The sequence below is a fragment of the Harmonia axyridis genome, chromosome 1 (genome assembly GCF_914767665.1).
Source record: "Harmonia axyridis chromosome 1, icHarAxyr1.1, whole genome shotgun sequence".
Lineage (NCBI taxonomy): Eukaryota > Metazoa > Arthropoda > Insecta > Coleoptera > Coccinellidae > Harmonia > Harmonia axyridis.
In genome coordinates, this window is record NC_059501.1 from 11,563,673 (window position 1) to 11,581,641 (window position 17,969).

At 35.4% G+C, this 17,969-nt stretch overlaps 1 protein-coding gene across 2 annotated transcripts in view; it reads left to right on the plus strand.

The window, feature by feature from the left end:
- The window catches only part of LOC123682197 (mothers against decapentaplegic homolog 6), a 77,098-nt gene that overhangs the window by 29,514 nt on the left and 29,615 nt on the right, over positions 1-17,969 (plus strand). For both annotated transcript variants that reach the window (XM_045620711.1, XM_045620719.1), the window contains one exon: positions 9,755-9,826. In XM_045620711.1, the coding sequence (XP_045476667.1) occupies positions 9,755-9,826 (72 nt within the window). The remainder of the gene's footprint in view (positions 1-9,754; positions 9,827-17,969) is intronic.

Here is a 17,969-nt window from a genome sequence, read left to right on the forward strand (position 1 = left end):
TGCAACGTACTCGCATAATTCCATTTGAAATCTCAAACTTACATTCACTATTTTATTTTCCTTATTTTTCAGAGTCTCTTAAAGGATTTTTTCAAAGTTTCGTTTTACTAACTTAAAACATTTTGTTATTGTCCTCAAAGACGTTTTCAATGAAAATAATGTATCCCAATTATAATTTGAAATTATTTTCACTAAATTCCAAATATTTTGTTTATTCATAAATGATTCAAGGAATCTCGAAAAAAAAAATACATAGTGTTGCCATTAAAATTATATCATTCCTATAAAAAAAAAGTTGGAACTGACATCGCGGTTCAAAGGTATATTCAAGATTCTGCAAATATAATTCATAATTCATTTGTTGCAAGTTTGTGCCATTGACAGATAGAATGCTCAGAATTCAAATTCGTTAGAACTAAAAATTAATTCATCGTTCAAAAATTCGAGTTTTACGAATCTTTCATTAGTTCACTACATTAGAATATTCAATCCAAACGCCGGCAAAAATTCCGCCAGCATGTAATTTTTGACAGACCCACAAATTCAAATCAGCCATCTATCCGAAAAGATGAACTTGTTTCGTCACCGAGGCGCCACTGGTAATAAATAATCGTCTCAAAAGAAAAACTGCGAAATAAATCCACTTGTCCTCTGTCTCACAAGTGATATCGAATGAATCAACTATTTCTGAGTTAGTAGGTGTAAAACGGTTTAGAATTCTTTTTTATGCGAAGACTGACAACTATTTATTTTCGTCTAGATCGGAAAACATTTGGTTTCGTTTATTTTCACGTGGGACACTGGCTGGGGAAACAGCCTGACGCTGAATTTTTGTGAATCGGCTTGTTCTGTCGAGTCATCTAAGAGACTCGCCTACATATTTAGAAAAAAAAACTAAATCATTTGGTGGTATGATCTATGGAAGATATACTTGGAACTGAACGGAGAATTTTTTTGATTTAGCTGTGTATTTCTGTAAGGATTCAGTGGATGTTTATTGCAATCATACGTTTTTGATTTAGTCAAGAACATTCGTTTGATGCTTTCTTTACCTGGTGACAACGAATTTTTTCGTCAAGATATAATGTAGATTTCAATATAGAAGATTTCAATGAGTAGTAAAATATTTTTTATCCGATTGACAGCAAATATGAATTTTGCAGCCACATATCAATTAACAAAGTATTACTTTTCCTGACTAGATAGCAAAGTAACTACTTCTCTGCCTAGGTAGCAAAATAATTATTCTTAAAGGGAATAAAGCATTCAACATTTTCTGACAATCAATTTTTTTGCCTCCTTCCTTATTTCTGGTGGACTAAGAATTTCTAAGTCGCTATCACTTTCCATAATATGAATTTTCCGATATTTTTCCAAAGAATTTTCAGATATTTCGTAAATTGTCAAACTATAATAATCATGGACATATACATTCCCATAGCTACCAACCATTCCAACAATTCTATAAAATTTCGTTTCAATTTATCACTACAGGAAAATAAAAAGACTGTGGAAATTTTAATAATTTGCTAATATAATTTCCTACATATATCATTATAAACAATCGAAGAAAAAATTATATGTTCAACTCGGCAGCAAACTAGATTGACTGCAGCGGCAGATAGTCCTAGCCCAGCGTAGCGAGTCAATCTACTACTTTGCTGCCTTGTAAAAAATATAACTATTTTTCTGATGAATTTTTAATAGCCATCGAGAAAATAAATTTTTAACTTAGTAACTATTTTATCAGAAAAGAAATAAAAGTGTTTCTGAAAATGTGTTCAAGTTCGAAATATTGAATAAATATCTCGAGTTTTTAGTTTATTAGTTGCAACAATGAACCTTTAGAATCTAATGATGAAAGATGAAAGTTTTCACACTACGTTTTGAGTGAACAGAATCCAAAAATTCAATAAAACAATCTGTCCATACGCCGTTCACTGCTCTTCTCGAAAACTATTAGAGCTATTTGCATGGAATTTGGTACAAAAATTGGTGGCTATACCGCTTTGATCTTCCAAGCTCGAGAACATAATCCATAAATGTTTTAATCAAAAATCTTAGAAACAATTGAAAAAAAATTTATTTTTCAGCAATTAACAACTTGATATTGATTATGAGTATTACTTCAATGCTACAGTAACAATATTTTTCACCGCAAAGTCCTGACTCGCATAGTTCCGGAGATATGAATTTTTGAAATGTTCATTCGAATTTCGGAATAAATGAACCCGGGTTCGAATCCCTCCGCTGGCTCTGCGTAAAAATTTGTTTACATTGATAATTTTAAATTTTTTTCGTTCCGTTTCGAGATATTTCACGTTATCCGAGGAAATAATAAACCATAGTAAAAAATTCACCAGAAAAAATTTTTATTTTGACACCTAACATCAAAATCGTTGACCATCGATGACCATAGAACCATATCGAAACATACGTCAATTTGACATCCGACATCACGATCGGAACACAGAATCGCATGCACCGCACGAGGAGAGACGGGAAGGAAGCTGCAGGAGGGCGGGAGTCGAGAGCCGACGTTCCGAAATAGAAAACAACACGGTCGGACCGTCGCTGGAACGCAACGTCTCAATGCCGTCTCGGTGATTTATCGAGTACGTAGACGAAATTGTCGTGCGATCAGAGCAAGCTGCAAAGTAGTTCAGCGGTCCGTTTCGGATTTAGGCGCCAGCTTATTTAACATTCCGCTCGAACGGAAAGGTCAGTCGGACCACGGTGGCGCTAATCCGAATTCCGAACGGGCCGACAACGAGGAAACATGGTGGTGGGGGGTAGGAGTTATGAGGGGTGGTGAATGCGCGACCGAGAAGCATAGAACATACTGGTAAGCCAGCTGTCAGATCCATATCGCCAATACATCAATTATTATAGAGTGTTAAGGCTTACTCAGGAAGAAGAAGAGCTGCTCTGTCATCTGTGGTTCAACTCGATGCTTACTCGCACCATGCTCTCTCCTCTAGAGAGTGCTTCCACAATTCAAAATTAAAAAAGAAACAAGTATTCATTCAGTATTCATTAGTTATTACTATTATAAAAAATACAGTTTCTCTAATTCTGTGGTTATTCCGTTCATTCTTCCACATCTTGTAGAACAAAATCGTGCGAGAATATATCAGAAACGCACAGTTTTCATGGTTATATTTTATGATTCTATGTTGGCACTCCGAACTTTCCGCTACGGCTTTATCTGTCAATTCATCAAATTGCCTTAAAGAAATCAGTTCTGCCAACCAACATTTTTCAATGCAAAAATCACTAAATTATATTTATGGAAATATTTCATTAATTTCAATGAAAATGCAATGAATTGGAGAAAATAATGTATAATACTCGTATACAGAAGGCTCATTCTACCACTCGTTCATTCCAAAACTCGCCACTTCGTGGCTCGTTTTTGAATTTTGAACTCGTGGAAGAATATCAATGCCTTCTGCACTTGTATTATAAATAACTATTCTATTCAGTGTTTGTATTCTTTCGCTTAACATATTAAACAAGTAAAAATCATCATTGTATTTTCCTTCATCCACAAAGTAAACAAGCATACAATCGTTCATAGAGAATAACGGAAATCAACAGTAATACTTTGTTAAATTAATGAAATCTTATAAACTACGACATAAATAATGAAAAGTCAATGTTCCTAACCCTGAAATTCGAACTGCAACATGTTCACTCAAGGATGTGAAAACTGAAACACGAACCTAACCTAACCTAACCCTGTAATTCGAACGTCGACATGTTCAATCAAGGATGTGAAAACTGAAAACAACAAATCCGTAAAACATTAAGTTGAATTACTCTTTTTGCCTGCAACGTTTCACATAACTAGGTTACTCAATAAAAAAAGTCTAACCTTTTTATTTTGACACTGTTTCTGCCCGATCCGAAGTATGTATTCACTTTTTATATTTTGTATTTTTCTGTTATCAATTATCCATGTCGCAGTTCTTTTCATTCGCAACCATTACCAAATTGTCAATCACATAAAAGGTCGAATAAGCTTCACAACAACAGCTTAGTGGCCCAGCACAAGTTTTGTAAATTCGTACCATGCTAGAGGTGATCAAGTGTTTGTTTCTCCATATAGTAAATCACATTCTTTTCGGCAAAATTCGATTTTATTATTCAACATAGTTGCCTTCGAGGTCGATACAGCGATTATAGCGATCTTCCAACTTTTCGATACCATTTTTGTAGTACGATTTGTCTTTCACTTCAAAATAGGCCTCAGTTTCGGCGATTGCTTCTTCATTGGCGCTCAATTTCTTTCCAGCGAGCATTCTTTTGAGGTCTGAGAACAGAAAAGAGTCGCTGCGGGGCAGGTCTGGCGAATACGGTGGATGAAGAAGCAATTCGATGTCCAATACATGCAATTTTGCCATTGTTTTCATTGATTTGTGACACGGTGCATTGCATCAAGACAATGCGCCGTGTCACAAATCAATGAAAACAATGGCAAAATTGCACCTTCTTTTCTTAAAATAAAGCCGTTTTTTAACGATTTCATCCTTTAAACGATCCAATAACGCTATAATAATAATCGCTGTTGATGGTCTGGCCCTGTTTGGAGGTGATCAATGAATATTATACCTTGCGCATCCCAGAATACGGATGCCATAGCCTTGCCAGCTGACTGTAGTGTTTTTCCTCGCTTTGGATTCGGTTCATCGTGTGCACCTGACTGTCGATTAGATTCTGGAGTGAAATGATAGAGGCAAGTTTCATCCATTGTCACTTATGGACCCAAAATTTAGGTTTATTGCACTTAAACAGCTTCAAACACTTCTCAGAATCATTAACACGCTGTTGCTTTTGATCGATTGTGAGCTCGCGCGGCACCCATTTTGCACGCAGATCTCTCATGTACAAATTTTCGTGAATGATACGTTCAGATCGCGGGAGCGACATATGGGAAATGAATGGGTACCTAATGTTTGACTGATACGCGGAAAGCCACGCGGTGGCAATCCCTTTCAACATTTTCAACTTTCAACCTTGTTTTTAGATCCACAAAAAAGTGAGTGACCGTCACCACAGATGAATCCTAATGAACAACTACCGCATCTAACCTCACTAAAGTAATAATATATTCTATGCTTCTTGTGCGCGACCCATCGTGGCAGTGTGGGCGCCGGGTTTGGTCAGATGCCAACGGCATGAATGGGACGGGCGGATTGGGCACAACAGGTGTCCCCCAATTAATGGGATAAATTATGGGTTGTTGGTCGGACGAACGGAGTTTTCTCGGAAGGACCGTTTTATCATCATCCCCTTCAACGATTTCGGACGCCGGAGATGGAATGTTCTATTTATAGATATAGAGATCGTATCGGGACTGTTTTGGTGCTAGGGATAAGGAAGTTTTTTTATGGTGAGGTTAGTTAAGGTGCGAAATGGAATTCTTCGAATCGATTATACCTTTAATAGGCCTGGATCGATACTTTACCCAATTCTGTGGCAAATCCGTTTATTCTGCCATACATGTAGAACAAAATCGTGGTGGAATATCAGTTTCATATGGTTATATTTCATTACTATACCTATATGTTGGTACTCGGAAGTCGGAACTCTCCTGCCATAGATTTATCTATCATCTGTCAAGTCTGTGATACAAAAACAGTGCTGCCAAAAACCAACATTATTCAATGCAAAAATTACTGAATGATATTTATGGAAATATTCCATTGATTTTTTATAATGATTCAGTGGTGAATTACAAGAATAATGTATAATACTCATACAGAAGTCTCACTTTATCAATTTTCTGTCGAATTTGTGATACAGAAAACTGTTCTACCAACCCACATTTTTCAATGCAAACATTACTAAACGATATTTGCGGAAATATTCCACTTATTTCAATAAAAATGCAGTGAATTAGAGAAATTAATGTGAAATATTCGTACAGAAGGTTGGGAGAACAGTTTTCTGTATCACAAATTCGACAGAAAATTTATAAATCCGTGGCAGAAGAGTTCAGAATACCAACATATAATAAGAAAATTAATATAACCATGAAATCTGTACGAATCTGAGATATCCTCGTATGATTTTGTTCTACATAACGTGGCAGAATGTACAGATCAGCCAAAGAATTAGAGAAATAACTATTTTGTCACCAATTTGACATAATTTCCAGGCCTTAAATTCACTAAATTTCAATTGCCGTATTCGCCTTTTTGAGTGCCCTTGAGTCCGTCAATTTGCAAAGTGCCATCTGAAATTTCATATTTTTTGGATATTCCACTTGAATTTTCTTCAGTTTAGATGACGCAAACACCAAATTTGCCCAAAGCTGGAATTCACGCGAAATCTCTACTCGATTAGATTTTTTGTCACTGAAACATTTACTTTCTCCCTAAATTCTTCTTGAAAGTTATCTGATTATGGTATTGGGCTCAACCTAAAATTCTTCACGTAATTTGAATCTATATCCGAAATTTAATTTGGATCGAATTCGTAGTTTTGAAATTGTCGGGAAATGAAAATTTCGAACGACTACATTTACGGAACCCCTAGTCGGTTTTAGCTTATAAACGAACTCGATTCAAGATTTAATCATACCCTGAGAATTACAAGTTTTACCTAATCGTGTTAACGGCCGGGCAGGTTTGAATTTTCAAAAAGGATTCATCATCTCAGAGTCGACCTTATCGTTTGAAGCCATTTCTGACACGAAATTCGAAAAAAACAGAGATCCCTATATTAGGAGACGAGAGCTCAAAAGGGAATCAAAATCATACCAAAATTCGAGGTATCCACCAAATTCAGACTATTGCACTTTTTTATACCTATATTAGATATTCAATTTTCTTCTCATTCCATAAAAAAATATATCCATTCAATTCGGAACCAGATCCTCCCCTTCAACATTTCCCAATTTCGAAAATCCCCGCTACGGTCCTGCATTAGTCGGCGACAGGGGGAATCATCCGTCGAGACAGCAGACAACAGGTGCAGCAGCCTTGCATTGTCTGCAGATCGCAGCCCTCTTGTCGTGAGACGCCACTAACCACCACATCCTGTCGCCTATAGACGAGACCTATGCCGGAACCACGTGCTGTAGGGGAAGAAGTAACGCGGGGGTGTATTGGGCAAGGCACCCCTCTAGTCGCTATCACGAACGTGTGAAATGAGAAGCGCCCAGCGTGAAAGCACCGGGCATGCTTTGTTGATTTTGGATCGTCGAGTTCTCGATGTAATTGGACTTGGACATGAAAAGCGGTCACGTCGGTTGCCAAGGTGGTTGCTTTATTTTCGTAGATGTTGAAAGCAAGTTTTTTAGTTCACTACAATTACCGTTACATTGAGCGAGAAATTGATTTTTTTTTTATTGTAATATGTAATATCTAATTTGTATCAACCTCGAATCCAGTGAATTGATCGTGAAGAGATCAATATATTAATTAATAATTAATATATCATCATTATATTAATCAATAATTAATTAATATATTATTCAATAATTTTCATGGACATTAATTATTACCCGTTAAAATCCGTGAGATATTAATATATTAATAATAAATTAATATATTGATCAATAATTTTCGTGGACATTAATCATCCCGTTAAAATCCGTGGATATCAATATATTAATTAATTTATTGATCAATAATTTTCGTGTACATTAATTATCCCGTTAAAATCCGTGAGATATGAATATATTAATTAATATATTAATCAATAAATTTCGTGGACATTAATCATCTCGTTGAAATCCCAAGCAGTCGATTAGTAGCACACTATTAAAAATAAATTTCGAGAACATTAATAGTGACGTTAATACATGAAGAAGGCGCTGAAAGTTGCTCTAGAATGTTTTTGTTTCACGTTTCTAGCACCAGTAATAAAAAAGTTATGAGTACTTTTCATTTCACGCCATTTTCCAAATTTAAGCAGACTTTTTATAAGATGAATAAGTTGGCACGAAATCGTGGAGGAAAACAAATCAGATCAGTTAATCAAGAATTAATCCAAACATAGTACAAAGAAATATGTATATATTCAATCAAAGTATCATTGATGAAATGTCATTGAGATGTAATTAATGTTCGATGGTATTATTCCTTTTTAATCACGTTTTCCATTTTCTGAGGATTTTCTTCAACTTCAGAATGAGTATATAAGTAATACCTATTTGGAATTGAAAATGAATGGTGGAATTGTTGTTAAATTGAATATAACAGTTTCAATAGAAATATTGATTTTATATTGGATCTTAGCGAGAAGTCTCTTGTACTACGTGCATTTTTGACAGACGCCTTGAAACTTGGCCTGACTTCATTAGTATGAATTACGAGGTCTATATTTACCATTTGAAGTACAACAAGCGAAATGATTTACACTTATCGATTCTTAGAAACATCATTCGAACATTTCATTTTATGAAAAAGATCTATCATTTTATTTCAAAAGATTAATGACTATAAAAGAATCAAATCGAATTGTTGAAGATTTCAATAAAAATAACTCTCTTAACTACTTGCATTACCTTATTAAGATCATCGATGAATATTGTCTTGGTTTTCGAAAAGAAATCAGAAAGGCTATCATTATAATCATTGAAATGGAAATATAATTAATGATCATTTAGTTATAATGCTTTCATATCGCCGATTCGATTTATGTCCTTCCAATTACCGACGTAATAAATAGAGATCAGGCTATAAAAAAAATGCCACACTTCGCGTAACTGTCACATTTATTGTTAACACACCTGTTTGTCCATTGACTAATAGCTTTTTCATTTATCAGAAACTGAGGTTGATCACAATACAAGAACCATATCGGTCATAACTGAATACATATATAAAAAAAACTAAAAGAGGTAGAATTATAGCTAGTGTTGCCTCCATTGATAAAACCAAAGAATTTTAAATCTGTAATGATCCTACTCTTTACAAATATAGAATATATAGTCCGAACAACACTGCACGATAAATTCGAAACATGCAGTATATTATCACATTGTTGTTGATATAACCACGAGTGTAATTCGTAAATTTCGAAGCGGCATGAAAATTTATTTTCTCGATTAAAATTCATTCAGTACATTTGAATTTATTGGGAATCCTTGACTGAGAACTATAACACACGGTTCTTATTAAATCATGTGAAATGGGCCCATAAAGTAACAATGAATAATGAATAAGGAACACGTGGATCGGACATTCCTGACATATTTCCAAGCATCTCAACGTGTGCGTGAACTATGGCATTCGGAATGAAATACATGGATTAAACTCACTTAAGTTGGGGAGTCATCATGCCAAGTTAAAATTGTTGCAGAATCGACATACAATATATATACATCGCAAATGTTGAGTAGGTTAGATTTTTCTTTTTCGATTTTTCCCCAAACTAAAGTCTGTATGGAAGAAACTTCCAAAATGAGCTAAGTATCAAACTCAAAAATTTCAATTTCTTTTTATTATTTTTTTTCATTGTAATTTTAATAATATTCTGTAAAGAAGCCTTCAATTTTCGTAGAAAGTGGCAAACATATTCCATATTTTTCGAGGAATAGCAAATTGATAGCGACTCCTTATCTATTGACAACTAAATGGATAGAGTAAACCGAGGAGCTAATTGGAAATTGTTCTTCAGTTATTGCCCATACCACTTCGTGACACAAGTATTCTTCGGAAACCTCTCTAACAACATATTAATCCTAATTAACAATAATTGCCTTCAAACACATCTAATGATTTATTTTGCTTCTTTACAGATAGAGCACCTAGTGAAGCACCTTTAGTATGTAGGAATTCAACTCCAGGTTCTCTTACCACGAGTGGTGAAGGTATGTACAGAAATTATTCATTTTACAACCATTAATTAGTAGATAAAGCTATGATTCAATTATTATTAAATTTTTCAATTATATTCAAAGATGAATACATCGTCATTATGTATATTGAAAATATTGTTAAGGCATCACTAAATCTTCTATTGAGATACTAAAAAGTTCCTGAAACTGTCTGAACCAAATTTCATTGAACGAGCTACAATATAATCTATTCAGTTTCAAGGATATCCATTTTGATTCCTTTGATACCCACATTTGTCCCTTTGAAACCCACTTTAGTCCCTTTGATACCCACATCGGTCCCTTTGATACCCACATTAGTCCCTTTGAAACCCACTTTAGTCCCTTTGATACCCACATCGGTCCCTTTGATTTAGGTCTGTGGGTCCCCATTTGGAACGACTGAAGCATTTCAATCCGGCAAGCGTAAAAAATGATGAGAGACTGCGAACCTGCGAGCCATAAGATGCCTTATCGCTTCTTCCTGCTGTCAGTCAGTCGCATTATCCTTCAGCTTTAGAGCCTGTCATGTCGTAATGTGCGATAGTAAAAGAGCTGTTAAAATATTATCAGAATCTTTCTCACACGCTCGTGCAGGTCCAAGACAGTGACCTTCGATGCCCCGTAGATCTCCAATGGTTGCGCAATTCGGTCCTCGGTTTGTTTTCAACACATTGTGCATCACATCTCATTAATACGCTCGGTTCTATCGCAATTTAGACGCGTATCTGATAGGCATGACATCATTGGCTCCGCAGGTTCCTCGACGTGCATAAATAATTCCGTCTTGTTCCAAAGAGGGCCCCCTGTCAAGGTGACCAACAACGAGTTATCGACTTCTTTCGCCGGGATTTGTCTTTGACAATGTCGCGAGATGTGCTTGCTACGTCGTTTTGGGGTATTAGGCTGATCCTGGGGAGACGGGATTATGCCTAATTGTGGATGCGTCGTTGAATCGTACATAACTTCGTGATTGCGGTACGTTTGAATCGAACAAAAGTCTTTCGTAATCGAGTGTTCGTTCAGACGTGAACCATGGGTCAAAGACCTGTTTATGTTTATTCCTCAATATAATTCAACCACCTGTCATTGACGAATTATTTCCATTGATGCCATGTTTGCGGCGTGAAACGGCTTAACTTAACGATCACCTATAGGGTTGTCCACTTACCATTGTATGGATTAATTAGTGCACAATGAGATTAAGAATACATGGTTATTGAAACGAGGAACATTAAAATGTTGAAGTTCAAATTACTCAACGACTGAAAGCACTGAATCCATAAAATAAAGTTAAAATATCCTTTTTTCTACGTGAAAGATCTACTTTTTCATTTTGGGTCTGTTTCTTCCCGATCTAAAGCATTCACTTTCTTTATTTTGTATTATCTATTATCAATTTTGATTCAACATTCTCGGTTAATTCTGAAATTTAGTAGTTCTTCTCTTGATTGGCAACCATCACGAAATTGTCAATCATATAAACTATCAGCTATGCTTCTCAACAACAGCTTATTGGCCCAACATACGTTTTGTGAATTCGGAACTTGCTAGATGTGCTCAAGTGCATGTTCTTCCATATTATGTCATGTGGGTGATGTAGGGAATCTTTATTTATTGTTATTCAGCACTGCAGATCTTCAGCTTTATACCCTTCTTAGACAGTGCTAGCTTTCATCCACTTGGTTCCCTGGATATAAAAGGCAATTGGATTTTTGGGAGAGATAATTATGTTGAAATATCAATCACTAGTTCGAAAGCATACAGAATACAGAAACAATTATTTCTCATAATAGTTGCTCGATTTATATTACGCTTCGATATCACTTGTAATACAAACTCTCCAATGAACTCCTGTTGCAGAAACCCAATTCAGACATCGGTGTTAAATAGTCGCATTCAACGCATGGACGATGTATATATGTAATTTTAATAAAGGCTGCCACGGGTTCTACCTTTACTTCGTAGTCGGTGACCTTCATGCGGTGATTGTAGAATATTTTGAATAAATTCCCGATACTATGCTGTGTATTGTTTATAGTTTTTACAATCCGCAGGAATCAAATATCTGCCACGAGTTCGACATAAGCGATAAACTCATAGCATGTGTGGAGCAGCCATTTTTATGATGGATTTCACAGAAAATCGAAAGATTAAGTTTGTGCCGAATTTTTAGCGCTCGTTTCCCCACACAGCTCTATAGTATTTGATCACAATGACTTTAATTTTACAATTTTGAGCCGGGAAGGGGCCCAAATGATAATATTCGACTCACTGATGAATACGTGATTTAGTTCAATTATGTCCCTCTTTTCGGTCCGGCCGTAAGCACGTTAACTCTTGAACCTACAGTATGCGCTCAAAAGCTCCTGAATCAATTTCTCTTAATAAATAGGATGTTGGTGAATAAGTGCGACAAAGGTCAGGGGGGGTATTCTGCATGAAAAAATAATTACAGTTTGTTATTTAACCTTTTTTTCACAAAATTCTTATTCCGAGATGTGGGGTATTAAAGTTTCTCCTAAAATACTGAATATTTATTGAAAGAGAAATAATTTTTAGCTTGAAATATTTCAGTTGCGTATGTCAAATTTTATTAAAGAAGAAGGATCATTACAGATATGTGCTCCAAAGATGAACATAGAATTCTCAATTGCAATTTCAACAAAGCAAATGCTATCCACGAAAATCTGGAAAAATTAATTTTTAATTTTCCCATTTATTGATAAATGAAAGTGAAAAAAAATTGGCGTAGTGTGTTGTAATGTGGCATTTAATTGAACATTTCAGAAAGAAAATATATCAGATACTCAATCAATGAAAAATATTCACAGAATTTTTGTATTGTTTGAGTGTCTTTCAGAAATGTTTAATCAAATGCCACCTGAAAGCGTTAAAATACAATACGTCAATTATTGTACTTTCATTTATTACTTAACATCTGAAAGCGTTATAATACAGTAGGTCATATTTTGTACTTTCATTTATCACTAATGGCATTATTTGAAAAATTAAATTTCGTAGATTTTTATGGACCTTGTTTGCTTTGTACTTGATTATCTAGTAGTACTTTTTATGAAAGAAATTCAAGAGCCAATTTTTTACTGAAGCTCTGTTGATTTTAATAGATTTTTAATAAGAAAAGGATCATCGCACCCCTATATCCACGCCATTGGATAAGCTTGGATGGAGACACTAACTTAATTCGAAACATTACATTATCAAGACTTCAATACCTAAAAATTAAAACAATGAATGTAATAATACTAGATTGAAAAAAAAACACCCTATATTTCGAAAACGAAGCTTGTTAGGATATATGTTTATAGGAATTTTTTTTCATGAAAAGAGTTGTTCTATCCGATGCCAAATCTGGACTACCCTATATAGCAAACTGTTATTATTTTTTCAAGCAGAATCCCTTCACTAGCACAAAATTTTCATCTTCGTGCAAAAGGTGATGAAACTGTCCTAGAAGCGTTTCGAGACCGTGACGACAGACGATACGCCATTATCGAATTAAGTAGAGCAAAAATCTGCGCGCGTATCGAACGTAGATATGGGATAATGGCCAATAAAAACTCGAAAAACGCCGAATTCATTGTGCGCGACTAGCGACAAGTAAGAAGTTTTGCATTTGCACATTAATAAATGCAAAACATGTAAATTGCGTTACGTCGAGCTAATTTTAGACGTTAGGTCATTGCGATCTTACAGTCACAACATATTGGCGCCAGTCGGCTTCACAGACAAGGCGACCGATTTCGCATTACCATACACTCTAGATACCTATCCAGTTTTCGGATAACATTCTTCCGTAACTCGGCATCCTGCCTTGGAAGGAAGCGCTGATGGATGTGGCAGGACTCGGGGCAGCACTTTGGAATGTTCGATTGGTCCTGGGTTATCTGGTGGTTTCGATTTGCATCCAACAACTAGGAGTTGCAACTCGAATTTATAAATGCTTGGACTGAATTGCTTTCTCTTTCACACAACACTTGCAGGTCTATTGTTGTCTCTTAGGAGTCATGCAACAGATTTGTCTTTTTACTTGAGTCCAGACGTTATCTTCTCTTGTAATCTGCAGCAATGGATGTTTTAGACCTTTCATGTTGCCCTAGGATGAGGAGAAATATTAAAGCTTCTGCCAACGATCGTGTGTCTTGTCATAAGTGACAGAGAAGTATTAACAAGAACAGTGTCAAATTTAGGTTGATGAAGAATTCTCTTCAAGGCCGTTTATGTCAAAATGGTTCTAGTGTTTTATTTATATGAATCAATTCCAAGTCTACTGGAGGTAGAGTAGGTGAGCTTTGTGATTTCTTTTATAATGCAAATTTTTTTGTTGTTATATGTTTTTTGCCTTTTATGCGTCAATCATCGTCAGTGTCTGGATATGTTACCACTCTTCATTGTATATGATGCGCGTTCTAAAAAGCTGTTTGGCAAGTTATTTCAAATAGCTTCTCTGTCCTAGGGTCTATAAAGTAGTTACTTTTCTGTATTTGGCTTGTTGATTAAGAGGTGGTACGAAGTCTCAGCCAAGATTGGAATTAATCGCTATGGCCTGAGTGCATTCAGTGCCGCCAGACTGTCGGAGAAGATTACAATCGACCTAATTACCCCCATTTCATCTATCTTCGCGATTCGGTGGTGCATTATCGCTACTCCAGTTCGAAACAATGTTTTATGTTCCGTTGGGTTTAATGAAGACGTAATCAGGCCAATTCCGGATTATTCTAATTCAACAATTCGTTTTGATATCGAATTAAAATCATAGAAAAATGTAAAATATCGCCTCCTCCGATGAGAGAGTCAGAACAAAACATAGAATTTTAATTTGTTTTCTCTGACTCTACTCAAGAGAGTCGGATAAAAGATTCAACATTATCTAATAACTCATAGGTAAACGGTCACAATTCTGAATATTGTTTTGTGCAAGAAGTATTCCTCAGAAACCCTAAGTACGCGTTGAAAAAATATTACTACGTTTTGTTTTCCCAAAAGTACCTCGAAATGTAGTTCAGCAATTATGCTGGATATGTAAATTTTATTATCCCAACTGTCTTTGCCTCCTGCGATGAGAGTGTCAGAACAAAACATATACAACATTAATTGGTTTCCTCTAACGCTCCCCAAGAGAGTCAGAATATAGCATTTAACATAATCTAATAGAAAAGTAAACGGCCACAATTTTGAATTATGGGTTCATGCGGCAAATATTTCTATCGAGATAATTTTCTCATGAATCCTAAGTAAAAGATAAAAAAAATATGACTACGTTTTGGTAGATCATGTTTCGGAAAAGTAATTCGAAATCTAGTTAAGAAATAATTCTGGATATGTAAATTTTATCATCCCAACTGCCTTTGCCTCCTGCGATAAGGGAATCAGAACAAAACAAACAACATTAATTGGTTTTCTTTGACGCTCCCCAAGACAGTCAGAATAAAACATTCAACATTATTTAATAGTAGATAGGTGAACGGTCATAATTCTAAATGAGATTCTGTGCGGCAAGTATTCGGGACGAGATTTTTTTCCTTAGAAACCCTAAGTACACGTTGAAAAAATATGACTACGTTTTGGTAGAGCATGCTTCGGAAAAGTACTTCGAAATTTAGTTCAGCAATAATTCTGGATATGTAAATTTTATCATCCCAACTGTCTTTGCCTCCTGCGATGAGAGAGTCAGAACAAAACATACAACATCAATTGGTTTTCTCTGACGCTCCCCAAGAGAGTCAGAATAAAACATTCAACATTATTTAATAGTTGATAGGTAAACGGTCATACTTCTAAATATGGTTTTGTGCAGATTATTTCCTAAAAAACCCTAAGTACACGTTGAAAAAATACTACGTTTTGGTAGAGCATGTTTCGGAAAAGTACTTTAAAATGTAGATGAGCAGTTATTCTGGATATGTCAATTTTATTATCAAAACTGTCTTTGCCTCCTGCGATGAGAGAGTCAGAACAAAACATACAACATCTATTGGTTTTCTCTGACGCTCCCCAAAAGAGTCATAATAAAGCATTCAACATTTTTTGATAGTAGATAGGTAAACGGTCATAATTTTGCTTAATGAGTATATTTTATTACCCCTTCTATCTTTGCCTACTGCGATGAGAGAGTCAGAACGAAACATACAACATCAATTGGTTTTCTCTGACGCTCCTCAAGAGAGTCAGAATAAAGCATTCAACCTAACCTAATACTAGATAGGTAAACGTTCACAATTCTAAATAAGGTTTTGTGCGGCAAGTATTCCTGACGAGATAATCTCCTCGGAAGCCCAAAGTACACGCTGAAAAATTCTTACTGGGTTTTCGTTTTCCATGTAAGTAGAGCATGTTTCGGAAAACTACATCGACATGTAGTTCGGCAATTTTAATGAGGCGCGCAAGATAACTCGCGGCCTTTGAGAGCAGCCGACGACCGCGGCGATAACAACATTGTATCGGGGAACGTACACAATTTTTGCTATTTATTGTTTTCGAATAATTTGGCAATACGGGGCCGATCTTGCCGTCGAATAAACGAGAGGAGAAATCGCGCTGGTCTAAATATAAACGGTGAGCAAACGGAATAGGAGTTTTGTAATGTAAGGTGGCCAATTAGTTGCGAATAGTGGACATTAATCAATCATAGCTTCGTGTATCCGAAACTATCATTAAGTTTATAATGGCAATTTGCATTGCATTGAACATGAAAGCGTCTCAGCCGCCGCTGTTTGCGGCTGCGCCCGGTAGAGGGGCGTTTTGCGGTTTTCCTTTCTTACCGACTGAGCGCAATGAAGTGAGCAGAAATATGTGGATGTGAGGTATGTACTTTGGGCAGGTGAAATTCAATCGGAAGTAACTGTCAGGCCTGCAACTGCACTGCGAATAATGATTCGATTAGTGGAAGCCGGCTGATCTACCTAGCTGATAGATCCACATGGCCGTTGGATTAGTAACAATTGTGCTGAGGAAATACTTCGTTGTTAGCGAATTTGTTTGCAGAGACGTCGAATATACTTTTGAAAAATATCTAATTACCAGATGGATTACTTTCTGAAAGATTGTATCAAGTTACTTTGGATACGTATTTAGTTATTAGATAGGAAGGAAATACATTACCAAATTGATTAAAATTAATGAAATATCTAATAACTATAGGAAAGGATTAAAAATTTTGTTTTGAATCCCAGGAAAACAAAATAAGTTGGTTGAAATTATAAAATTTCTTAGATCTTATGGAAACAGGAACCCTAATGTTTATAAAAATATGCACTCATTTTTGAAAAGAATAATGGAAAAGAGAAAATTGGAGAAATATCAGATTTTTCATTAATAACATACATAAATATGATGAAAAAATTCAGTCGATTGGAGGCTGTTAGAGAATCAATATCATTAATTTAAAAAAGGCTTAAACTCTAAACAGTATAAGCCTTGTTTCACGGCACACAGAAGAAATTCATTTTTAACTTCGTCACAACATTACGCGCCATGTTTAAACATTAAATTGGGAAAACCAACTTTTAAAGAGTGCCTACGTTACATAATATAGGTACTTGAATTGAAAACTCATAATGATACGATAATTTCTAATATAATATATTCTTAGCAAAGTTCTTATCATAGTAGTTACAATAGATAAGTGAATACTATAAAATGTTCAAAATATTCATTAAGTCCTCATTAATATTCTAACTATCCCGAACGTAAAACAATATAATGTCGAAATCATTGCAAATTTCTTTTGCACTTGACCAGATGAAGAGAGAATATAAATCGAATATCAGTGTTTAAGATTCATGGTATATTTGTTTCGATTAGGATAGTCGACTCCAACCAACTATTTTGGGGCCCAGTTAGGTGAAACGTTCAAGACCAGAACTTGTTCAATCCGACTGAAGATGTTGAGGAAAATTAATAGACGAAGAAGTTCTATTTGTGGTCGTCGTTCATCAGTTTTATCATTGCAAAAGGTTTTATTTGACCACTCATCGTCTCACAAAATAATCATCAGAATTATTATGAATATCATTCGATATGTTTCAAGGGAAATCATACATTATAAAGGAAACAATTTTTTTCCACTCGTTATATTTAAAATTTGTTCCACTATTTGAATCAAGGTTTCTACAAA